The sequence below is a fragment of the Sinohyriopsis cumingii genome, chromosome 10 (genome assembly GCF_028554795.1).
Source record: "Sinohyriopsis cumingii isolate HCF-2022 chromosome 10, ASM2855479v2, whole genome shotgun sequence".
NCBI classification, from domain to species: domain Eukaryota; kingdom Metazoa; phylum Mollusca; class Bivalvia; order Unionida; family Unionidae; genus Sinohyriopsis; species Sinohyriopsis cumingii.
The window spans coordinates 77,561,202-77,588,761 of NC_142970.1; the positions used below are offsets into that span (position 1 = coordinate 77,561,202).

General features: G+C 35.2%; 1 protein-coding gene and 1 long non-coding RNA gene across 3 annotated transcripts in view; one reads left to right on the top strand and one right to left on the bottom strand.

Moving 5' to 3' along the window:
- LOC149790423 (uncharacterized) overlaps positions 1-27,560 on the top strand; it is a 460,980-nt gene that overhangs the window by 196,904 nt on the left and 236,516 nt on the right. The gene's annotated exons all lie outside the window — the stretch shown is intronic.
- On the bottom strand, positions 795-25,300 carry LOC149790425 (angio-associated migratory cell protein-like). Its single transcript, XM_089972481.1, has 11 exons — positions 25,114-25,300; positions 23,831-23,962; positions 19,865-19,984; positions 17,427-17,566; positions 14,237-14,381; positions 12,738-12,821; positions 10,853-10,968; positions 10,397-10,479; positions 8,869-8,959; positions 3,158-3,312; positions 795-1,334 (listed from the first exon to the last, which is right to left on the bottom strand). The coding sequence occupies exons 1-11, from the start codon at positions 25,205-25,207 to the stop codon at positions 1,259-1,261; spliced, it is 1,236 nt and encodes a 411-aa protein (XP_089828607.1). The 5' UTR covers positions 25,208-25,300; the 3' UTR covers positions 795-1,258.

The following is a 27,560-nucleotide window of genomic DNA, read 5'->3' on the forward strand; positions in this document are numbered from 1 at the left end:
CATAGTCTTTTATGTGACTCAAGGCAAGGCACTCTACTCCCACTGTCTTGCACTTTATAGTGTTTATTGTGGCTCAAGGCAATGCACTCTACTCTCACTGTCTTGCACCTTATAGTCTTTTATGTGACTCAAGGCAAGGCACTCTACTTCCACTGTCTTGCACCTTAGTCTTTTATGTGACTCAAGGCAAGGCACTCTACTCCCACTGTCTTGCACTTTATAGTCTTTTATGTGACTCAAGGCAAGGCACTCTACTCCCACTGTCTTGCACTTTAAAGTCTTTTATGTGACTCAAGGCAAGGCACTCTACTCCCACTGTCTTGCACTTTAAAGTCTTTTATGTGACTCAAGGCAAGGCACTCTACTCCCACTGTCTTGCACTTTATAGTCTTTTATGTGACTCAAGGCAAGGCACTCTACTCCCAATGTCTTGCACTTTAAAGTCTTTTATGTGACTCAAGGCAAGGCACTCTACTCCCACTGTCTTGCACTTTAAAGTCTTTTATGTGACTCAAGGCAAGGCACTCTACTCCCACTGTCTTGCACTTTAAAGTCTTTTATGTGACTCAAGGCAAGGCACTCTACTCCCACTGTCTTGCACTTTATAGTCTTTTATGTGACTCAAGGCAAGGCACTCTACTCCCACTGTCCTGGCACTTTACAGTCTTTATGCACCATGTGCCATTAAACACCAGCCTATCCATTCACCTCAAATTCTTCTGGCCAAGATATAACCCATGAAACACTTTCTATAAGTTTTTAGAATGTGGGCAATTTACATAAAATGAAAAATGTTTTAGTCAGAAAAACAAACTTTATTTCATATCTTGCAGACATAAGAGGTCACTTGAAACAAATCTTTACTGCATAAATCTGAAACAATGAATAAATAGGTCTGATAATTGAAAGAAGAATGATTATGATCCAGAATAAAATAAGGTAGTGAATAATTCACATCATGCATTTATACATTTAAAATTATAGAAATTCACTACTTGTGATCTGATTATTTAATTGGTATGTTTTCAAAACCCTGACAAATATTACTATTTAGGTTATAGAAATGTTTTTACAATTCATAAAATCTATCAACAAATATGAGGCTACATTTTTGTGATTTGAAACAAACCTTTTCAAATAAACCTCTCTACAAATAATAACAATAAGATGATGAGCTTATAAAAATGCTATCTCCAAAACCAAAAAAAGAACTGTCCCAAAATGCCATATAAACATCCTTCATAAATCAACAACGTAATCATCTCTCTGGTGTGTAAAGGGAGAAAACTCTAGCTGTCTTGTCATCTGATGTGGACACCAAGAAGTTATTGTCCCTGAAAAGTAACAATAAACCCACATAAATGGCAGTAACTGTTAAAAAAAGATATAGAAAAATGGTTCCTTTTGCTTTGGTGTTTCATGGCACAGCAATACATGAAGTTTACGTCGTGGCAAGGTCAAATGTAATAAATGACCTTGCCCAAGAACACATGGTAGCTGACTGGGCTGATCTATAGGTACAAGTCACATGGGTCATGTATGAACATTCACTCATTTTAATTCAAATATCAATTGTTCTTTTAAAATTTAAGACAAACTTTCTTTAACCAAAGTCTATTCAGTCCTGATTATTGAATGTTCTGCACCTTAACTGTCACCAAGAAACTTCCAGACAAAAATTGTCTGTCGCTATGAATTTTTACATGTACTAAACTTGGGTAAAAATAAGCATGTGTCGAATGGAATCATCACAATCGAGGGTAGTACGAATCTGTTTATCAATCTGTGCAGCTTTCATTATGACATCACAGCATGCAACATAAAATCCAGATTGTACTGGATCACACCTTTAGGTTCATTTCGCCCAAAAATGTATACGCACTTCAACACTGATTTTGACATATCCACCTCTCGGGGTGTCTAAATAAAGACCTTCCCAAGGAATATGGATGTAGATGAACCCAAATGAAGTGAATACTTGCCACTTAAAGGTATGTAGAATCAAATTCTAAAAAATGACACGCATTACTGAAATATCTGTGTTGAATACCTACATCACCTGTGTGACTTGTACTATAGTGAGGATAGACAGGTTTTCAAACTTAGATTTCTATGAAACAACCAGATAACTATGTGAATCTAATTCACTGAGTGTTTGGATTGGTTCAACAAATATGTTTATGACAAGCACCTAAATGATCCATACTGCAACATCTGAATAATCTGGTCAGAACTTGGTAAATTTAATTCATGCTCATTCAGTTATGACTCAATTATCTTGATAAATTTAATTCATGCTCAGTTCAGTTATGACTCAATTATCTTGATAAATTTAATTCATGCTCAGTTCAGTTATGACTCAATTATCTTGATAAATTTAATTCATGCTCAGTTCAGTTATGACTCAATTATCTTGATAAATTTAATTCATGCTCAGTTCAGTTATGACTCAATTATCTTGATAAATTTAATTCATGCTCAGTTCAGTTATGACTCAATTATCTTGATAAATTTAATTCATGCTCAGTTCAGTTATGACTCAATTATGTAAGTGTTTCTGGCGTCAAGTGTTGGCAGAACATTCCCAAGTTTTTCCCCGACTTTCATCAATATTTGCAAAGTTCAAGGACTTTTCAAAGTCAGGAGATATGATAATTTTTCTCCCAACCTTGAAAATTTATCGAGATAATTGAGTCATAACTAAACAGAGCATGAACGGTGATGTGATTTCACGACTGCCGGTAATATGGAATATCATATAGCGATACCATTAATATTCATGAAATAAAGTTACTTGAGTAAAAAACAAAGCCAAGTTATTGACCTGGCATCATCTTATACTCTGAATCGACTTATATATGGACGAAGAATGGAAAATTTGCAAAATTAGTGATTTTGACTGATACTCTGCATCAACTTATAGGCCGGCAAATACGATACATCACCACTGGATATTTTGCTTTTTTTCTTCCTCAAATCCATGAAAGAATGAAGTACCCATGAATATGCATTTCCTAACCAAGCCATAAAAGTCAATACCCATGAATTGAAAGTGATTCAAAGCACTTTAGATTTTCTTCAATAAATGGAAATAGGAGTATTCTTTGAGTATATCTGCACATATTTTGCCCATTGTTTGAGTGAAGAATTTTCTTACTGTGATATGGCAAAGTCCAGTATGGAATCCTCATGTCCTGTCCAAGAGGCCACTGGCTGACCATTGCGTATATCCCAAAGACGAATTACTCTGTCTAAACTGATGGAGTACACAAGGGGTGATTCTCTGGCCCAGGAAAGTTTGACTATGCCTCCCTGAAAATGGAACAGATTAAGAAATAACCATCTATTCATATATTTAATCTAATCCATCCATCCATATGTGTCCACAGGGGTCAATTTAGCCACTTGCCTGTGGGTTTGGTTGTTGTTGTTGTTCTTGTAGGGTTTAACGCCATTTTTCAGCACACAATAGGCTATGCGGCCAGTATTAATGGTGGAGGAAGAACCCGGGAAAACCACGGAAAGAACCACTGACCCACGAGAAGCTACTGGCAAGCTTTCTCACATACCCACATTGGCTGAATCCGAGACTTGAACCCACGCAGACAGAGGTGAGATGGCAGTGATCCGTAATGGACAGTGCTGTAGACCACTTGGCCACTCAGGGCCCTGCCTGTGGGTTTGGAAGAATGCAGTCAAAGAGACCAGTAATTTTCCAAAGTTGTCACTGAATAAATTCTATTAAATCATGAAGTTTCATCCAACAAAATTTTTTTATACAAAGTTCTGACAAATATGTTTTCAGAAAACTGCAATTAAAAAGATATTAAAATTTCTTTGGATTTAGAGAGCCAGTCGATTTTCATGCAAGCTGGCCAAGCTGACTAATGGAAAAATATGTTATGCCAACCTGTGTGAATCAATCTTTCTCAACACTGCCATCATCAATCATGATGATTGTCTTCAAATTCTCTGTTATGAATCTATATATATATATATAACGTTTTGAAAGCATCAGCAGCAATGTACTTTATTTTCAACATCTTAAGCTGTATTTAACTTAAACATTGGTATAATTTTATTGTTTGTCAAAAATTGTATACATCAATATGCTAGGAGCTCATGTGGACATTTTTAGCAGCTGTGTTGAATTCAAGTTTTTAAAAGTAACTTGAAATGTGTGCTTTCAATACCACACCAAAGGGTCAGCTGCTGATTTCAGAAACGAGTTTTCCAAACTCAGATCTCTGTAAAGGGATGGAAATCATTTTAATAAAACAATTTCCCTCACTTTTTTCAGTTACAAGTAGGACAAGCTCTCAAAAGATTCTTTTTACTAAAATCTTACTTTCACTATCAACCAATCAGGGACAGTCAAACCCATATATACTCTATTTTATCTTCACTGATATATAGTATCATGTACAGTTCTCGTTCTTTCATATCTGTAGTAATACGAGTCCTTCAGCTACTCTCAATGGCTGTAAGCCTTTTTTGACCATGCTGACTGGACACACTATGATAATATTCAAAGTAACAAAAATACCACAGGATAACAAGAGACCATTAAAATAAAATAAAAATAGTCAAGTTATCTCCCCTGCAGGGATGCTGCCAGGATTTCAGGATTTAATCTAAGTTTCGTGTGTGTGTGTGATCTCCAATGAGGAAGCGGTGGCAGGAGGAATAGCCATTGTTAAATATCTCCCAAACATCTGTCACTTTTTTTATTGTTCCACTCTGTTAAGGCTCTAATGAAATCAAAATACTCAAAGAGATGTTATCTCTAGTTGTATAGCAATTATTTCTGTGATCTCATTGGGCATGGTCATGTGGTTGTGGTGGGGTCTTGTTTGGGATGGCAGAAAGACCATAGGTTTACTCCATATTTGACAACTAATTACAATGTTGTCAAAAAAATTGAAATTTTTCTAACAATTCAATTGGACTTGGATTATAAACATGATACATAGTCAATGAACAGGTTCTAAAATTGATGTGTTTATTTTGGAGCCATGTTCCTCCATCACATTCAAGACTTGAATATACCAAGGGAGAAATTAGTACAATTGCATCCTAAATTACTATCATGGCTACTTCAAATGTTATTTAATATGAGACTTTAATGCAGAACTCATTGCTTCAGTGATTTTGGGTTAAAAAATGAATTTCTTCTCAAACAACTCAATTTGGTGCAGATTACATTGTTTTTTAATGATACTGTGAGAATTCTTGATGTGTAAAAATTGCACATGAAAGGAACAACATCAAATCAGAAAATTAATACCACTGGGAAAATACTGAGAGGAATATGCAGAAATAATGATATTATTATTTAAATGGAATATGTGGTGACAATACAAGTGCTGGTTCTACAACTCTGCAAAATACATCTTGTACAACTGTTATGTTATTTCTAACAACACTCTATAATATGGCAATAATTTCTGAAGATGACCCACTTTTTACTCTACTCCCTTACTAATTAAGTTTTAGATTTTACAACAAAACTAAGCACATTTTACCTTTTAAAGGTTACAAATATTTAGATTGCAAGAAAATAGAAGTTACAATTTTATTAAAAGTGTGTGTGTGTGTGTGTGTGTGTGATTTGGATTTTTAATGTAGCTTTAACAATTTTTCAGTCATATCACTACAATGTCTGCAGTGTGACAGTTTATAGTGATGTGTAGCAGGTGCATCAATTTAAGTGTGCCAATGAAATATGAATTTTACCCCCTGCATTTATTACCTACCCCCTGTACAATTTTTTTTTTGAGTACAAGCATCATTTTCTTCAGCTAACTGACCTGGTTGCTTATAACACGGTTTGGTCTATAACATGGTCAGGTTCTATGGCTCCCAACTACTGTGTTATAGCAGGGTCACACTGTATCAGAATGACATCAATTATTTTTTCATCAATTTCATCATTAGTTAATGACACTGCATCAAAATGTTGTGTACTAGATAACAGTAATCCAATTTGTAATACAAATAACAAATGATGGCTTGGAACTGAGTGCCAAAAGGTCTTCAGAAAATATCACCATACTCAAAATATACATAGAAATAACCAAACACAAACAGGACAAATTGCTTTGAGTTTACACAGTTAAGTCAGTTCTTGCACATAGAGAGCATGTTCTTCATTTGGTAATACATCTGCAGGATATGAAAGTTTGTCGCATTACTCTTTTGTTATTATGGTGGTTCTGCCAACTAGAGATCTACAAACACATAATTATGTTGGATGGAGATTCTCTGATGTTCCCTATCAGCATTAATCTCTTAATTGTTTCTGAGTTTAATATGATTCTCCTCCTCTGTGTATGAATATTATTCTGTGCTGAGAACTCCTTTCATTTCCTGCTGTCTGAAATGCATATGAATAACTAGCTTGAACAAGTTACTGTTCTTTATGTTTGTGCAATTTTCAACATCTCACAGGTATGGCCCCATGGGTATTCTCTCTTGGATACCTCTGTTCCAAAAAGAAAAGTTTTTACTAACTATGCTAAAGTTTCACTTCCTTGAAGCAGTGCTTTGCTGCCTCTTATGCCAGACTTCTCTTCCATAATGCTGTATTAGAGTTCTAAGTCCAACATTCCCATAGTCTGCTTGTTCAGACATGAGTATCCTGAATAAATATAACCGGCATATTGTCCATCTTACACGTACATCAGACTGCACTCAACATCAGTTTTGGGCTCAAAATCACACACTGGTATTTCCAGTGACAGTTTCCCAATGTCCAACAGACTGATATACATGAAATTCATTGTCATCATAGCTATCACCAGTCAGTATTTGCAGACTGAAACCTTGTCTGAAAACAAACTCTGTTGTGATTCAGCCATTTTGGTTTCCTGAGTGGCCCTTATTTGAAACATGGATTTGTAAAACTTCCATGATAAAAATATGGTTAAAACTACCATAAAATACTTGTTCCAGGGCTCAATGAACGAAACAAATTCAGTTTAACAGTCATTCATGTCGAAACAAAGTATCCAGCTATCTGCATGTCGCATGAAGTGTTGCGAAAATGCTACTGGCAGCGCAAAATTAGTGCAAAATGCACTTTTTCTATCCATGACGTTGACGTAATTTGCGTAATTTGTATCACTGCTTTGAAAGTACCTGAATTTGTACAAATTATGTGCCCTCGTGTGTACTGGCATCATTTTCTGACCCAATGTTTTATTCATGTTAGACCAATAGGCGAGGGTTAGACAACCGCATCAGTGATTTCCCATTTTGTTAACACAACTCACAACAGAAGTGATTTTCCTAACCAACCTTCCACTGTCAGAATCAAAATAGTTTGAAACACAACCTTCTACAGATGTTGTTTTTAGGGCCATTCCGGGGGATATATGTTTTACTGGAACAGCCCTTATAATTAAACTTCTTTTTGTGAAAAGTTTGTAAGAAAACTATGTAATCTCATTTCCCTTCACAAGCAAGACAATGCATTGTGAAACATTTTTTGTGTGAATGTTGCTTTAATAAATAAGCATACAGTTTGCAGCTTTTTGACTGACTAAGATAAGCACACAATATGCAGGTTCTGCGACTGGTTTTCATAGATAAGCACACAATTGGCTGGTTTTGCGACTGTGGCTTTTGAAGATAAACACACAAATTTGCAGATTTTGTGACTGTGGTTTCATAGATAAGCACACAATTTGTGGGTTTAGTGGCTGTTGCTTTCATACAGAAACACACATTTTACAGGATTTGTGAATGGCTTTCATATATAAGCACACAATTTGTGGCTTCTTTTTTTACTATGACTAATATGATAATTTGCGGGTTTCTGGTAGAAGACTAATCAGTTTATTATGGTTCATATGAAAAGAAACTGAAGACTGACTTTACACAAAGACATGATAGTGAAAAACAGCTTCGATTAGCCATGTATACTGTAAAATGCCCCCCCCCCCCTCAGATTTTCCACCAAATTATATAAAATTAAAAGCTTTATGCTATGGGTGAGATGATTTTTCCAAAAAAAATTCTTTCTCTCATCCACATTCTTGTAATACTTTAATGTATGCGTGTGTGTATGATAAGGACTTTTAATGTAAAAAATTTCCAGTCTTATTAAAAGGATGTCTCCAGTGTAGCAGTTTATAGTGATGTCTAGCGCTGGGGCATCATGCTGTAGACATGTAGCATCATGTCCCACCCAGCCACATTATCCTGATACCAGTTCTAACCTCTTAATGCTGATTATCAATGTTGGCAGCAGCTAGTACCATTTTTATAAGTCTTTGGTATGACTTGGCCGGGGTTCAAACTGCGACCACCTGCATGCAAGGTGGATACTCTAACTACTTAGGCCAACGAAAGAGTTGTAATACTTAATATACACAATCTGAATTATATCAACGTTTTGAAAAGAAAATGAATTGGCCGCTTAATAAATGTAGAACATAACACAACCACAAGCCAGAATGTAACGGAAGTATCCAGTACTAAATTTCTTAATTTCACCAGATACAAATGATACAAGAGAATGTTTTATTATAAAAATTAATCTTTTTAGTACACAAATTTACAAATTGCCTCGATCTGTCTGCACAGTGACCAATTTGTTATTTCAAAACCTTTTAAGTCTAACTTACCGTAGACCATTTTCCAGTATGTTGTAAAATGTTCTACGATCATGTTTAGCAGAGGTAGATAGTAAATATAAAAAGTAGTTTCAGTCTGTAAGTTTTCTCTATTAACAGCTTTAATGAAAAAGTTTAAATTTACCCAATTTATTGATCTTGTAAAAAAAGAAAGGCATAAACTAATCAACCATTCTTCTAAATAGTTAATGACTTAAATAAAAAAATATAACTGGAAACTTAAACCTACCTCATGTTTACAGGTGTGTCGACATATTTGTGTAGAGACATCCCAAATACTGAGTTCACCATTCATTGTCCCTGTAGCCACATAATTATTACTAAAAAAAACACAAGCACATCAATTATAATCATACAAATTTGAATATTAAAAAATATCCCTACCTGAAATAAAAGGCATTTGATCCCTACCTGGAATAAAAAGCCTACTACACAGCTTGTCACCCTCAATCAATGATAACTAAAAATCTTTTAATACTTCATAACAAATGATAAACAGCAGTGAAATATATCTTACCTTTCTTCCAGGTCTATTTTAATTTTGGTTCCTTTCAAACAGTCAAGCTAGACTGTAACTTATTAAATATTTTGACACAAAGGTTGGGATTGGCTAAGAGACAATGTCTGCTAGTAGCTATTTTAGGACCACACATAATAAAAGGACTTCTGCTGAAAACCCCACTGCAATATTAATTTTCATTCAGTTCTAGCAGCAATTCAAGACAACCATACAGGACCATGGATGAACGTGTGTTCAAAGTTTCTTAGCAATCCTCCATGTAGTTTTGTAGGAGTGGCAACAACTCATTCTGATGGGATATACGATGGACAATGGACCATTTAATACGCTTTTCTGGTCTATGACCATGCAAATAATAATAGATGAACTTGCTAGCATTCAAGTGCTTAGTTTAAAAACGTGACATTTTTGAAAAAAATTGTCAGACTTCTACACCAACCTCACAAATGTTCACTGTATCAATCAATACAAGAAATGTACAAACAAAAAATTAAAAAAACCCAATATTTTTTAATATCAGGATTGAGCCTACATAACTGTTTTGCATCATGGACCTGCTCATCATATTTGTCAGTTTCATCTGATTTGACTCAATGATTTTGATCCACACCATTACTTCACTAACTGTGAAGACAACAGAAACATCTTCACGATCAGAAGTACATTAAAAAATTTTTAACTTATAAGGCTGCAACATTTTATGTGTAATGTGTAATATATATAAATTAATAATAAAATGATATATCTGGTGTTGGTATGCATTCTTCACTTTATATATATATATATATATATATATATATATATATATATATATATATATATATATATACACACACACACACACACACACACACACATAAAACACCAGAAAAAGGGGCATAACTCTGGAAAATCCATCAGCACAGGGTGATAGAATGACATGTACATGTTCAATTGAGGAGAGCAAAGTTTCAGGGCCATTCTTCAAAAAATAGTTGCAAAAATAAAAAATAATTTAATACATTTAATACATGTAATCAACAAGAACAAAAAGAGGTATACTCTTGAAAAGACATCAGAGTTTGACAATAAAACCAAGTGCACATGATTGCCTTATATCAAAAATGTTTGCAAAGTTTCAGCTGAATTGATCAAAATGTCTGGGACTAGTTGCAAACACAAGAATTTCAGAATGTATGTATTTATGGAAGGACAACCATGAACCTATGTGTCTCATCCATAAGCTTAAAATACTTACATGTTTGAGAATCCAACAGACTCAACTGAGTCTTCATCCCCAATATCACTGCCTTTTTGTGAGCAATCCAATGTACCTATTACCTGAAAAAGAAGAAAACATCATAACTTCAGATGTAATCTAGTTATATGCTTTCATAGATTCATGAATAATAATGAAAGGAAGCTACTGATGGATAACAGGTTTCCTGGTGTATGAACATACTAAGCTGAAGTGCTTCTTTTTCTTTACTTCCATGGTTGAGTGTAAAATCATGAAAACTTACCTTGCACAAATTATTGATGTTCAAAATTTTGTTCCACCAAGGCATAAATTGTGAAAATTAAACATGCACTCACGGTCATAACACTAGGGTGAAATATTGTGTGAATTTATGTTGTATTTTTGTGGCATTGTTTTGTTGGTATGTTCACAAAATGTACATGCTCATAAAAATCTGATATCTGACATTTTTACCTTCCCTGTGCTGGTGCTTATCAACTTAGCTGTGACATCAGTTGACCCAGTGATGATGAGGTTGTTGTCTTGGTGACAATCCATGCAAATAACTGTGGATTGATGGGCATCATGACCTGAAATGGACATATAAGCCAGGATAGATTAATTTCATCGCTCTGGTTAAAACTCTCACACAAATTTCATCATTAGCATATGTGTCTTGATGCTCAAATCAGCATAGCAAAAAATTAATTTTCTTTGAAATTTACTACACTGCATGTCTGGTTGAGCCTTATACCTTAACTTTGATGGTTAAATCAATCTTCAAAATCAATCATCAATCATACCAGTGTTTTTGTAGCAGAATATTTTCATAAACTGGCCCTATTCAAACTTCTTAGCTTAAGGTTATCATGTGACTTTTGTTAGCTATTTCTTTTTAATAATTAAAGATGTGGATATTAGGCGTTTCTGGCTTGTGCTGTTCTTGAAATTAATGCAAAGCATGTACACTTCCCATACTTACTTCATTACCTTTGAATGTAATTATTATGCTTGAACTTTTGATGTATGCAAGTAATTGTATGCAATAACTTTGTGTATATGTAAGTAATTATTATGCATTAACTTTGTATGTAAGTAACTATTATGCACCAGCTTCTTATATACTTACTTCTTTCAGATATCCAAAAATACAGAAATTTTGACCCCACTGGTATGGTTTATTTTGCATGAATTTTTATATTAGGTCAATGTGGGATTAAATTGTTTGAACTAAAACTGTCCACCGCACCCTTTATTTGGTGAGACCACGATGGAAAAGAGAATGCATCTCCAAAGTAAGAGTACACTTAAGGGAGATAACTCGTTTCGTATGTGTATCACTGTAATGGCATAATATCTTGTTACCCTGCTGGTGTGCACACTTGTTACGATGAGCTTTAACATAAGTTTTAAGTTTCTAAGGAAGCTCCAAATGTGCCAAGCTCACTGGCTTTCAAAAGCAAGCTTTTCAAGGATTGTTTTGAGTGTCACCAATTTCAAGGTGACAGCTGTCAATCAGATTTCTTTGCTTCATAAATTATATTATTATGATAATATTTTTAGTCAATTACCCATTGTCAAAAATTCCTGTTGGTAATTTTCCAAATTAATTGCAACATATGCTTACATACCACGTTATGTAAATCCTGAAAAAATTAAATGTGATAACTTTATCTCACAATGAGGGATTACAAATCTGGACTTGACATAAATCACTGCTGACAACAAAGGAAGTAAAATAAATTTTCAGACAAAAATCAATCCAAGCATTTCTGTCAAATAACTGAAAGTGTCAATGGTACAGTGAATTCACTGCTTTTTATAGGACAACAATTTACAAGGATTTTGTTTCTACCATGAATCTAGAGTTACAAAATAATGGTCCCTTTTCAGAAACAATAGCACCACTAGACAATTAAGGTACCAAAAAATACCATTCTTTTGCAAAACCCTGAAAAACATAGAAATAAAAAGGATCATACTGTGTAAAGCACATGTGATGGTACCCAGTCATCTGATTAAGAGGAACTCACATGATTTATTACTGAATTTATGAAATGATTTTACTACCAGTCATCTGACAATGATAGAGAAGATCTCAAATAATGATTAAATTCAATATTAAATCATGGGATGAGGTCACATAATATCATACTGAATTTATGAATGATTCTAGTACCAGTCATTTGACACTGACACAGTGGATCTCAAACGTGTAATAATTTAATACTGAGTTTATTAAATGATTACAAGCACCTGAGATTCACCTGAGATTCTGTTTATCATGTTGCTGGTATTTAAAGTAATAAACATGGCAAGCATAATTAGGAGAATGAAAATAAACGGATGTTTTGCATACCTGATATGTTGTGCAAAATGCTTCCTGCTTTTAAATCCCATATTTTCACAACTCCACTGTCATATCCTGCAGCGACTCGCTTTCCTGTAACAACAGCACCAATCATAATAATTATAATACTATCAACAAAAACAAAACATAATATTCAAGATGTCAAATTGTCTCTATTATTAATGGAGCCATAGCTTTGTTGTCATCGAAATATCTCTAAGCACAACAACTAAACTCTAACTTCAACACTTACACATTTTTTGGTGCTGTTTTGTACCATTAAATGATGAACAATGAAACTCGCAAATTCTATCCTCAAAGTTGCTACCATGATTTTATCTAATGGAATGAGCTCCCCACTTGTCACCAAAAAAAAGGGCGGAGTAGTCAAAAAAAAGAGGGGGTAGAGGAATCACCCAAAGTTCACTATCTACCTAACACTTCAGTATCTGTCTCATTTACTTCCGTCTTCTCTGTTCTACTGAAATCAAAATCTTTAAAAGTAGTGCCATCTAGTTTTATAGGCATTAATCTGCTGATTGTAAATCTGTGTGTGAATAATGGTCTAGATAATCTTAATACATCCCAATCATTTCTAAGATCGAGTGTGCGTGTGTCTGTGTGATTTGGATTTTTAACATAGCTAAATATATTGATAACATAGCTTTAAGTTTTTTTCAGTCATATCACTACGATGTCTGCAGTGTGGCAGTTTATAGTGATGTCTAGCGCTGGGGCATCATGCCGCAGACATGTAGCATGATGTCATACCCAGTCACATTATCCTGACACCAGGCTGACCAGTCCTAACACTGACCTCCCACATCTGAATCAGACACTCTAAGCCACCGGTGTGGGCATTTCTAAGAATGAAATGATTTTAACTATGAATATGATATCTTACAGCAGCCATTAAATCAGAAAATAATCAAAACTTACGCAAATTCCATTCCAAACTGTAATTAGGGTTTTCAATAATAAAAAAATGCGAGCATAAGCTCATGTTACTGTAATTCCTTTCTCCAAATATTTTGAAAATGCATGACCACTGGAACATGATAAACCATTTGAAATCAGTTACATGAGGTGAATAAATGACACTAGTACTTGTGTCTACTATATGTATGAGACAAGTTTACACAAACTTTTCTCATAATTTTACTTAGTGAATGAATGGAAATGGCTGTGTGATAACTATACCTGCTTTATTCTGAAATATGGCAGTGGCTTATTTGCATGTTATCTACAGTTTTCCTATCATGTATTATTATACTTTACTTATATTTATATTTCCCCAAGCAAACACTTTCTTTAAATGACTTGATTATCATCCAATAACAACCACCTTTTATTTACAAACAAAAATTCATTTTTACAACTATCAAAAGTGATTGGTATTTTAATAGTTGAGAATAGGTAGGAAATAACAACATTAATTTCACATTATCCTTTACAAATTTCCATTAAATGATGGGAAACTCTAACATGATAAACAGAAGATATTTTACCGTCTGGCAAAATTTTACCACAGGAAGTGGTACTGCCAGGGCCATGGAAGGTGCGACAATCTCCTCCAGGAATTTTCCACATCCAGACATCACCATCCACAGTTCCAGCAAGCAGAACATGGGCTGATGGGTGCCACTGTAGCCACTGAAAACAATCAAAGTACTGGGAGTACTACAAATCAGTTCTGATGACTCCTATTGTAGAAATTATTTTATTTATTGCCTTTTAAGGAGACTCTTACATGTAATATTTAGGAAGATTTCTTCATTCCAGAAAGATCTGACAAAAATATCTACAATATAAAAAGAAATTCTTGATTGTTTCAGGGAGAGTTCATTTTGTTGGCACATGTTTAGCATCTGAAGCACTGAATCTCCCTGATCAGTTGGGAGATATCATGTTACAGACTCTGAAATGAGTAATTTTACCTGAAAAATGAAAATAGAATACAAACAGACTGCACCAAAAAATGCAAACAGAATACAGGATGCAAAAGAACACAGACTGAATGCAAAAACCAAATACTGAACTAAATCTACATGAGTTTCATAAATAAACTTGAATCGGATTACTTTCAAGCTTTCAAAAATAATGATTTTTAAAACTGTTCTAAATGACAATCTGTATGTATGTATGTATGTATGTCAACAAAAAAGTGTCTCGTAGCTGGTTTTTACAAAAGACCAGTTTTCAAGGTCCAGTTTCACAACAATTTAAAGACAAATAATCACAATCACTGTACATATATGTTCCTTATTAAGAGTTTGTGTTAAAAAATTATATGCATTCATCTAAAAACAAAATTATATAGCAGTAAAGTTATACTTCCATAATTAAACATGAAATCTCATTTACATTTGAAGCTCATGTATATTAGCATATGAAATCATTTGATTTACTCCTTTTGGTTTATAACAACCTAAATTTGTTTTACTGATGTTTAAACTACTTTTTTGTGAGAGGTGTGCTCTTTTTCACTTCTTTCATTTACAATAATTATTTTAAACAAATTTAAAATTTGTCTCTTTTTAGTTGGAGGCTTGTCCATTGTTATTAAGGTTCTAGGTGTTAACATTATTAGTGCTCAGTTGTAACAGTGAATATAAAGACGGCTTTAACTGTGATTTGAGAAAATATGAAAAATCTATACATGTGCATTGTATATCAAACAATTAATGAAATAAAAAGAAACAATTATCCCATCCAGAAACAGAACCTTTTACTCAGAGACAAAAGTCAACAGCTTCATTCAAAAACATACAGGGATTAACCCTTTAAACAAAGTGTGTAACCTGGTTGCACCAACTTGAATAGATGACAACTTTCTGAGGGGCCCCGAGTGGTCTAAAGCGCTCTCTGTTACGGATCACTGCCATCTAACCTGTCTGTGTGGGTTCAAGTCTAGGATTCGGCCAATGTGGGTATGGGAGAAAGCTTGCCAGTAGCTTCTCATGGGTCAGTGGTTCTTCCCGGGTTCATCCTCCACCATTAATACTGGCCGCCATGCATAGCCTATCGTGTGCTGAAAAATGGCGTTAAACCCCACAACAACAACTTTTTGATTGGAATGTAATCACTTAACATCAGGGGAAAAAACAACAGACATCACAAGTCTAGAATACTATCAATCAAATCCCGCAAACGATTATCTCTTGCTGGTTTAGTAGACAATGACCTTATTCACCCCATGGCAATACAGATTAACTCGAAAGAAAAAATGATATATGCGATCACTATGTCAATTTCAGCACTACAATGGCAATTCATGACATGTACATTAGCCTGGTTGATGGACTTGATCGTGTATCACCGATAGCTACAAACCTTTTTTCTATTTTTCTTTTTTATTTATGTTCCTTTTATGTTTGTTTTTATCAGAACAATTGTTACTAATCAATTGATCACTGTAACAATTGATTACATATACACTGCTCTACCCTATACAAATATCGGAGAACAGCGCAAGGAGCACATGAAGCAGGGAACCAGATTAGGGAATAATCTACATGTACTTTAGTCTGATTTACAACAAAAACTATAAAACACTACATGCATACCTACAATACCAGTAGCCAGCCTATTTTTTTTAAAAACGATACGAGTGGTCATTGTTACAGGGATTAAATTAAGGTCGATGGAGTTTATCATTGTTTTTGCTATGTGGTCATTCATAACAGTGTCGAAATACATATTTTGCCAAGACATCACAGTTGTTGGTCACGTTCAGCAGGTGGTCGCTCATGACAGAGCCTTTATATAATAAAATCAATCCATGCATTATGATTGTGGTCAGAAATGAGACGTGGTCACTCATAGCAGAGGTCGCTCATAACAATATGTACTGTATTGAAAATTGTTCAGCCCCTGTACAAGCCATGGTAAAGTCAGGGCAAACATAACAGACAACAACAACAAAAGTTAAGGCATTATCACTGGTAACTGCACAATCTTTATTTGAATGAAACAAAATAAATAAAATTGCCTCAACATCTTTACTGTAACACTGCAGTTGCCATTTGCTATATCAGTACATCATACTTTTTATATAAAATATGAATTTAGTAAATGCAATTCCATTTCATTCCAAATGAGCAAAACTGAAAGGAAATGATGGAAAAAAAGTGATAAACACAAAATAAACATGCATTTCTGAAAACTGATGACATGATAGATGCATGTGAATGGAATATAAAAGGTATTAAAAAAATGGACTCCAAATGAAAGGAAGAATTGGTAAAGTTATTCATTTCAGGGTCTGTACCACATGTTCAAAATCTATGCATGTCTTAGTGTGCACTTGCTATAAAAATGAACTCCTGTACCCAGATAAATGCTTGTTATCACAATGAACTCCTCCTGTACCAGGCTTTCTCACATATCCTCGCTGGTCAAGCCCAGCACTCAGATGTACTGAGTTGAAATATCAGTGATCTACAAAGGCAAGCCTTGGACTACTTGGCCCCTTTTCTATTTTAAATGGATTTTTATTGGTAATATTTCAAGTTTCACTGTTTTGATAAACTGGAAAAAGATGAGGGCACAAGCACATAAATTTGACATATATTATGAAGTTAAGAGAAGAGATGATTTTCTCTTTTCTGAGAAAAAGATGGCAACTATAGATTTTGGGAAAGGCCCCACAATGAGATGCTGAGCAGATATGTTTAATTCCCATATAGAAATACAAACCTCAATGTCCGAGCATTCAAATGACCACACCTCCTGCTTTGTTTCCACTTTCCACACCTTGATGAAGCCACTGAGGTCTGATGTGGCTATGTATGCACCATCGTAACTAAATCCTACACAAGTGACAGAGTCTTTATGACCTGGAAATGAAGTTACATTATCATATGACATCACCAGAAAGATGTTGTTCTGACCCAATTCAGATATTTATAATTATGTCAACATGTAAAATATTGAATATAACATCGTATTGGGCAAGAGAGTCTTATCATAATGTGTAATGTTAGAAGTGCCAGATTTACAACAGATGAAGGAAGAACCCGGAAAACCCTTGGTAAAAACCACCAACCCATGGGAAGCTACTGGCAAGCTTTCTCACATACCCACACTGGCCAAGCCTCAGACTTGAACGCATGTGGACAGAAATGAGATTGCAGTCACTGGTAAAGGTAAACATCTTAGACCAGTCTACCACCCACCCCAGAGACAAACAGAATCTTAATACTAAATATGTTCATGTCTAAATCAGGTCCAACTAAAAACATGTTGATTATGCATGGGCAGATTATGGTCCATGTTGTTTGTTCTACTAATCAGACCTAACAAACTGCATAGACTCAGATCTGCCAGTGCAATATGCAATGGCAGATCTGGATATGTGCATGTGTTGTGATGTGATTTGGATTTTTAACGTAGCTTTAACAATTTTTCAGTCATATCACTATGATGTCTGCAATGTGGCAGTTTATAGTGACGTCTAGCACTGGGGCATCGTGCCGCAGACATGTAGCATAATGTCCCACCTGGTCACATTATCCTGACACCAGGCTGACCAGTGCTAACACTATCCTCTTAATGCTGAGTGCCAAGTACGGCAGCTGTTAGTATTATTTTTGTAAGTCTTTGGTATGACTCAGCCAGGGATCAAACCCACAACCTCCCGCATCCGAGGCAGATGCTCCAACCATGAGGCCACCAGAGAGGTGTGGGTATGTGCAACTTGCAACTGTAGTTGACTTGTATGTAAGTTCATATGGTAAAATTCATTGAATGAGTTCAAAATTTTGCTCACAACAGTTTGCAAAAGCTATAAATTATTTACTTGTTTTATTATTTTAATTTTATCTGAAATGAATTATAACATAACATCTTCTATTTACACTTGAAAGAAAATAAAAAATAAAGGTATTCATATCCATAAAAACTGTCAACTTGGGAAAAAGAACAAGTCCAGAGAACACAGTTCCAGATTATGTTATTTACCATATATAACTGCTTATAAGTCCAGTGGCAAACAACACAGACCCAGACCTGACATTATAGAATGTGCTGGCAGATCTGAGTCTGTGCAGTCTATTATTAGTAATCCGTAAAACAAACAACACAGACCTTGATCTGCTAGGCCTTGTGTGTCCACAGATCAGAGTCTATGGTGTTTGTAGTCGAACTGACTTATTAGTATCTGTCCACAAACAGATCCCATATATTTTGGACATTACAAACATGCAACATCATGTCATGATATCATCAAAGTACAATGGTTTGGTTTGGTGTTTTATAGCACAGCAACACCTGAAGGCTATTTCATGCTAAGGCAATTGGAGCAAAGTGCCTTGCCCAAGGACATACTGTTGTAGCTAACATAGAATGTGAAAATTTTGGTCATGAGTTGTCCAACAGAATTTCAATCATAACATTGATCTGAAGTTTTTTCAGCTATTTCATAAAGTGATGATGATCTTAAAACTGATGATTTCACAAAACGGGGAAAACTGTCCAAAGTTTAAATGTCCAACAACATTATTTGTTTTTTCAAGATGAGACTGCTCTGATGGCCGAGTGGTTAGAGTGTCTGCCTTGGATGCAAGAGGTCGCGGGTTCAAACCCTGGCAGAGCCATACCATAAACTTACAAAAATGGTACTAACATTTGCATTGCTAGGCACTCGGCTTTAAGAGGTTAGTGTTAGGCCTGGTTGGCCTGGTGTCAAGATAATATGACTGGATGGAACATGATGCCACATATCTACGGCATGATGCCCCAGTGTTAGACATCACTGTAAACTGCCACACTGCAGCAATATGACTGAAATTTTTTTTAAAAGCTATGTTAAAAATCCAATCACACACACACACAAGATGAGATTGTTTTGATGAGTTTGTGGCAGTTGTCCTGAACAAATTTTATGAATGCCATATTCAGAGTTATTACAAAACTTTTACTGCAAACAGATAAGTCTAAACTGTCTTTGAACAGAGCTGAGTAACCTTCCTAAAAATTCACATAGGGGACATTTATTCCAATTTGGATTTCAATGTTTATTTTTTCTCAGTGATTGGTTAATATAGCAGAAAGAAAACATGACATCTGGCAATATTCTTAAAATGAATATATCTTCTGAGGTCTCATTACATATCATCTATTAAAATGACACTGACCCGTGCATTCAAAGATTATCTCCCCTGTGGAGATCTTCCATACAAAGGCCCTGTCGTCCTGGCCACCAGTTAGAGCTAGGTCACAAGACTTCGGATCAATGCTGACACAAAACACTGAATCTGCAAATAAAATAAATTAGCTCAATGATGTAATATAACATTATTAAAACTAAGAAGTGAAGCTTACTCTGTGTGTGTGTGTGAGTGTGTGTGTGTGTATCTTTGCTTAGTGATACAGCATTATAATCCTAGGGATATGACATGTCATATATTCTGAGCATTCTTTCAATGTGTAAAATAAAATGTTCCTGAGTTGTAAAAACATTTATTAATGTAGTTCAAATAAAAACAATAGTACAAATCCTGGTTATATTTAGCGATGAGTAACCCCAGAGCAAACTTTTCAATGCTGGATGTTATAAACAAGTCTTTCTTCACTGTTTCCATAATGGAGCATGTGAAAAAGCACTACGATGATAGTGATAACAATTACCATGTGCACAAAGATTTTTGTCTTTTGGTAAATTTGTAGGTTTTTAAAATACTTTTGTTTACTTATATTAATTATACTGCCCTATATGATGAGAATGACCAATGTCTGAAAACATAATTTTATATACATGACAACTCTCCCCCCATCTTCTAGGTATAAGCATAAATATTCTAAGTGGCAAAAAAGTGTAATTTGGGCGTAAAAGTGTAATCTATATATTACATGCCAGAATCACAGCATATATGACTAACCTGGTTATGCATCTGGTCAAACTTCTTGCCAAAACAGGCAAAATCCATATGGATTAGAAGCAGATAACAAACATAAAATATACTACCAAATTATTTATGTTCAACACTCATTAGTGTTTACTAGTTTACATATGTGATTTTCGCTGAATGATTGTGACCTGGAATTCTGAAATGATCATGGTCAGGTGTTCAGAGTGCTGCATTACATTATTCTCATATTCTTCTTTTAAAGTTTGTAAAACGGTGTTGATTTGTCACTTTTTCTGATCTGACATGTTTTGAAGTTTGAAAAGATCCATCTGCTCTAACATTTTCAGTCATATAACAACAACTCATACTGTAAAGCATTTCACTAAACCTATGGTGCCATTTTCTTTAAAAATATAGACTGGTTCACTTCCTAACTAGCTTACCACTAAAATTAATCTGATGCCCCCACTGTTTGTGATGAAAATGTACTTTGTATAGAAGATTTCCAATCAGGTGATAATCTTTCAGTACACATGGTTGGGTTTAATTTGATGTAAGATGTTTTGTTTAAAATATAAAGATTAACCAAAACAATAAAAAAAAATAAACAATCCATGATGGAACTATCTATGGTAGATTTATTATATCAATCTTTGCTTTAAAAAACGGGAACATGTTAAAGATCTGAAGATAAGTAAACATATTTAAACAAAAATTTAAACAAACTAGTATTTATTATTGCAATAATTTCAAAGAATCAAATTCAAACATTCACAGTAAGAGTTACAGTATAATAAAATAAATCTATTAAAATATTTGGTAGGATCTGGTTGAAAGTGAGAATCACCATAAGCCCCCAAATGGAGGAACAAGGAGCCCCTAAGGCCCCTTCTCTTAGAAAGATGAAGAAATGAATGTGGCTTAAGTGAACAATGTACAAGAGGTACAAGTACTATACAAGTATTAAGCCCCAAACATAAAATCTGAAATCCTGTGTCAACAAATCTGGAATATTTATGACAAAGTATTTTTTTATTTATTCAATTATTTTTTAGCATATCAGCCATGCAAATTTTGGTTTTGTTATTCTTAAATACAATTAAGTATTTTCCTTATTTTAGATTTAATATCCTTGCACAAAGGATTACATGGTTGTGTTGTTGTGTTATGTTACAACAATAAAAAAACAAAAAACCTTTTTAAGGCTAAAAATAAGCAAATCATGAAGAAAAAAACATTGTCCGGAACAGTGATTAAAATACATTAATTTCACAAAAATTCTGGAAAAATCACTTACAAACTACTCCCTCGATAATGCGCGCCCTGATAACTCGTGAACCCGCTTATAACGCGGGGTCAGGCATGGATGCCATTTTTTAAAACCAGAAAATACCCAAAAAATTGATCCCTACTTGTTGAACTTGAAGAAAATCGCAATCAAAATTGGTTATGGAAACTTGGATGTATCGCTCGTTTAATCATCGAAAACAATAGATATGACCTGGAAATTTTAATCAATACAGTGAAATATAAAATTTTAAAATAGGTCATACAATTTTTTTACATTTTCTTTCCAAACAACATTTCTAGTTCACAGCAATTAACAATATGTAAGGAGATTTCAATCAATGAAAATGTCACTCATGCCAAGTGGAGGCAGTACTTTAATAAATAAATACAAATTAATAATTGTTTTATCAATTGCAATTTGTTCTAGTTCTATCTTTTAGTTCCTTTAAAGTGTAATCGTCATAAATGCAATGTGTCCTCTTGTAATTAAATGTAAAATGTGTAAATCTACCGTAACCGCTATGTATGCGAGCATTTCTCTGAGAACCTAACTAAGTGCCGACCATGTTTTGATAACTGACTTCCGGAAGTATTTGTTGTACTGTTGCACTGAATTAAAAGCTGGTCTCCTTTGTATTATCATGTCTTTTGAATCAAATAAAGAAGGTGGAATAAAAGAAAAGTTAAAGGCACGAAAATCCTACAAACTTAAAACCAAGCAGCCCCTGTCGTATATTGGGTGAATTCACTTCATTTGATCATTTGAACAATTATAAATGTTATTGTGTATGTAACAAAAACTGCTTTAAATTAACAGACTCTTTCATAACTGTGATCAAAGAAAACAAGGCAGCAAAGCAAAATGAATACTTGGTAAAATAAAGAGCTTGATTTCACAGATACAGACCACTGTGGCCAAGTGAGTTTCAGAGAATTCTTGAACTGGCACTTTGAGATATCCTCTAGGATGATAAGACGTTTCATTATTAATTACAATGAAATGACGTCAATATTATACTAATTGAGCAATAAAAAAAATTGAGTTTCAACGCAGATGATTGTCTCATGAAAAAAATCTCAAACGTTTTTGAAAAAAAGGAATATTGTTTGGTGGTGTATCAAAAGTTATCTAGTTCCCTGGTCTGTGGACTCCCAATTTGGCAGGGTAATATTAAACAATGCTACTGGAACCAGACTCATCACGAAAACAAAAAGTGACGCAATACACAGATTTTTTTGTGTTCACGTGATGGTTGTTGAAACCAGTTGGAACTATCTTTCATACGTTAGAAATAAATGTTATTTAAATGGAATAATGAACAACTTCATTAGAAAAAGCGCATTATTAAAAAAATTATTATGGACGAAATTGTAAAATGAGGATTCAGTCAATCAACAGCCATTCCCAATGCTGTTCCCCCCCCCCCCCGTTTTCTTGATGTCAAAGCGATTCTTTTTCAATTTTTGGAGGTCCCTCTGTAACTAATGCAGTCTATGTTTTTCGACCCCGTTGTGCATGAGTTATCGAGGGACAGGTGTATGTCTAGAGCAGAGGTGGGCAAACAGTGCAAGTGCCGCATACACAAATTTACACCTTGTCATGGGCCGCATAGTTCATTAAGTAAAATAATTAATATTTGAAATAGCAAAATCAAAAGGTTTTCTAAATAACATCTAATTAATTTTCAGTTGTTAATATGTTGTTAATATTTGAAAACTTAAATTTAAACTTCAAAAGAAGCACATTTATTTGATAAACAGAGTAACATAAACAGAGTCAGTGCGAATGATGACTTGTTCCTAGGCTGCATGAAAACCCTTGGCGGGCCGTATGAAAGCCCTTGGCGGGCCGCATGCGGTCCGTAGTTTGCCCACCCCTGGTCAGGAGTCTTCTTTCATAATGCCATTCACTGCATGAGAATAAAGTAAGAAAAAACAAAATTCCAGGACTGTAGCTTATACCTGTATGCTTATCAAAGAGTAGATCAGACTCATCCTTGACAATTTGACTCTCTGCGCCTTCCATTTCATCTGCATTCTCCTCCTCCTCTCCATCTTGATCAAGGCCAATGTGTTCCACTTCATCCAATATTGCTGAAGAATAATGACAATGAAAAATGTGTTGGGGACCGGTTATTTGAGGTTGACAAAGCTATATACAAGAAAATGCTCTATGATGGAACAAAGAAAAATAATATGAAAAACCAACCTTGAATCAGCAAACCATTATCATTAGTGTTAGTTTTAGTATTGAAACTTTTCACGAAATTGTAAATCACACAAATTTAAATTGTTCACAATTACAGGGGTTTTCAAAATATAGCCATAGAAATTAATATTTTCATACTAATGGATAGGCAAATAGGAGTTATAAGTTAAACCATTTTGCAGAATTTGGAAGAAAACAAAATTACTTTCATATGTTTTGGGAACATCAATAAGAATGCTCTCACATGAACCAAAAATAGATCTATAACATTTATCTATTCAAAAATCAAAATCACAAATATTTATTGAGAACCAAGACTGTGCATGTGCCATCTCCCTCCAATTCAACCTATGAACTTGCCTATACTTCATGAACTGTATAATATGGATCAAAATAATTGTCAGAATGGGGTGTGTGTGTGTGTGTAATGAATGTAATGATTTTAAGAGCAACATATAATTTAAAATTGTGTATTTTGCACAAAAGGTTTTGGGAACAACTTGATAAAAAGGCAAAGAAAGGTTTCACAAGTACCTGGAACATAGCTGAATGTTCACAACACTATATAACCATATGTATGAAATATGCAAATGTATTCATGAAATAACATATGTCATGAATCTGCAAAAAAGCGACATCAAGAAGTAAAATATGGAAGACGGTATGCAAAAGTTTGAATGCTTAATGTAATTTCAGAAGATTTCAAAATGAGTTCATTTTTTAATTCTGCACATTCAAACTATGCAGAAAACGTTCGATTTTCATAAATTTTGTAATTATTACACACAACCCCAAAAAATATCATCCCCCGTTTTTATATTTGTAGTATGTAATGGCGGGCGAAACGTCAATCCAGACAACCACATGGACGTTTACCATTTTTTTATTTTTCTTTTCTAAATATTAGTTTTCTTAAATTTTCAACTAGTATTCCACTATCTTTAATACTTTTATGTGCGACACATCATTTAATAGCACGCTGTCAAATGGGAACATCTCGAAAATACATAACATCTCTTGTCCTGGTCTCATTTACCATCGTTATCATCTAGTTCAATAACTTCAACAATATCATCCTCATTTATGTCGTCTTCGCTATCTATTTCTGCTGGCGGTATATCTCCTTCCATGACTGTTGTGCAATAATAAAAGCCTATGGCTTTTTTTCAGGACATCATGTCTCTTAATATGGGACATAAGACCTAAAATGCCGAAGTATTACGCGTGGACGGCCCAGTAATATGTACAACCGCCGCAATATGTCAAACAAAGACACAACACGGGCTGATTTGAACCATTGCTAGTTCGGACAGGCATATTCGGCCATAATTACGGACATAAGACCTAAAATGCCGAAGTATTACGCGTGGACGGCCCAGTAATATGTACAACCGCCGCAATATGTCAAACAAAGACACAACACGGGCTGATTTGAACCATTGCTAGTTCGGACAGGCATATTCGGCCATAATTACGGACTAATTCGGACCAAATGCCAAGCTGATTCGGACCATGTGAAATATTATTAAGCTTTGTCTTGGATTTAAATGTGACATTTACATTTGTTCAATAATGTTATATTTCTCATTATTTCCCAGGTACGTTGAGTACTTCATCTCTGAATTTAAGGAAATAAAACCCCGATATTACGCGAGATCCTGGTGGTGTTATATATAATGAAATTACATAAAATAAGGCTGTTTATCTTGTGTCGGAAATTTTATAGTGAAATTAGCCATTTTGGCCCTGGAGTTATGGAAGAGTTTATTTTGTTGGCCCTGGAGTTATGGAAGAGTTTATTTTGATACAGGACTAAGAAGTTCTGGGAGCTGTCGCATGACACATGTACACAAGCATACATTAAAGTAGACTGTAAATTAGTTTAAACAAAAACCAGAAGGTACAGATGGTGTTTAAATTAAATTATATAGGTAATTCAACCATCTTTGTACATAATTTAACAGTTTATTTTAATGAGAAATAATAAAATTACAAACATTGAAAATAATTCGTGTAAATAGGACCCATGTTGTGGAGATGTACGCCATTTTTCAGCACACGATAGGCTATGCATGGCGTCCAGTAATAATGGTGGAGGAAGAAACCGGGAAAATCCCGAGAAGAACCACCGACCTACGAGAAGCTACTGGCAAGCTTTCTCACATATCCACACTGGCCGAGCCTGAGACTCGAAACCCTTGCATACAGTCGGGGCCCATATATATATATATATATATATATATATATATATATATATATATATATATATATATATATATATATATATAATATATATATATATGGGGTATAGGGGACTCTGGATAGAGGTAGTACCTTTGTTGTCTGTCAGCTGCATTCTCTGAGTGGACGGACGCACTGGTCCTGATCCATCTCCCAAATCTCTCACGTTTGCCTCCAAGAAGGAATAATTCTCAGCATACCCAGGTACATCGTTTCAGCTGGCGGGCCAAACGACGTTGAGGGGGTGATGTTAACAATGCATCACTAGGGGTATGAACTTCTACAGGCAAGTCGCTGGCTAGGTCAGAAGGTCTCTACAGATCAACGGGCAAGTGTTCGGGGCCAGGGCACACCATGTGTATTAGTGGACTGTGGCTGTGGTCGACCAGCTATGATTTGATATAGCAGGGAAGGCAGGTCTCTTCAGCCATGTTTGGTCATCTGCCGTGTAGAGGGAAACTCCGATATAAGACCTACGGCATGTGGACCTCGCTGTCACCGTCCTGGCTTGCTGTGCCATGGCAGATGAACACCAGGTTTTAAGGGTGGGGCCAGTTTGACCAGAATGCTCCATTGCGCAGGCATAAAGGAACTGTTTACTGTCTACTGTTTATTTTCAAGCCCTGTAGTGATGGGAAAGGGTCGAAAACGGCAGGTGAAAGATGTCACGGGAATCTGCAATCCCAATCTTACATGCAGGCGACTCAGGCTTTTGACCGTCTGGTGTTGATCCAGAGACGACACCATCACCCGGTAGAAGCCTGAGTGACCAAGTAGCCTTTTCTAGGGACAGCACTGCTTGCTACGCATGGGGAGGGGCATAGAAAAGGTGGCCTAACCAAAGATCGTCTCCATACCCCCCCCCCCCCCAGTTGGCCTGCCGCAGTCAACAGGCGTCTTTTTTAATGCGGTCGAAACATAACATAAAAAACAAGGCATGCCCCACTTGCCTCACATCGTGGGAAAAGACTTAAACTGGTTTGTTGGAACATCAGAACAATGCTAGACTCAACCGACAGAAACAGACCAGAACGACATTCTGCCTTGATCGCACACGAACTCTGTCGCCTTGGTGTTGACATTTCTGCACTTAGCGAAGTCCGCCTTTCAGAAGAGGGAAGTCTGAGAGAAGTGGGCCCTGGATACACCCTCTACTAGTCAGGAAAATCAAAGACTGACAAACAATTTTCAGGAGTCGACTTCATGGTCAAGGACCCAATCGCCACCAGGTCAACAAACCTT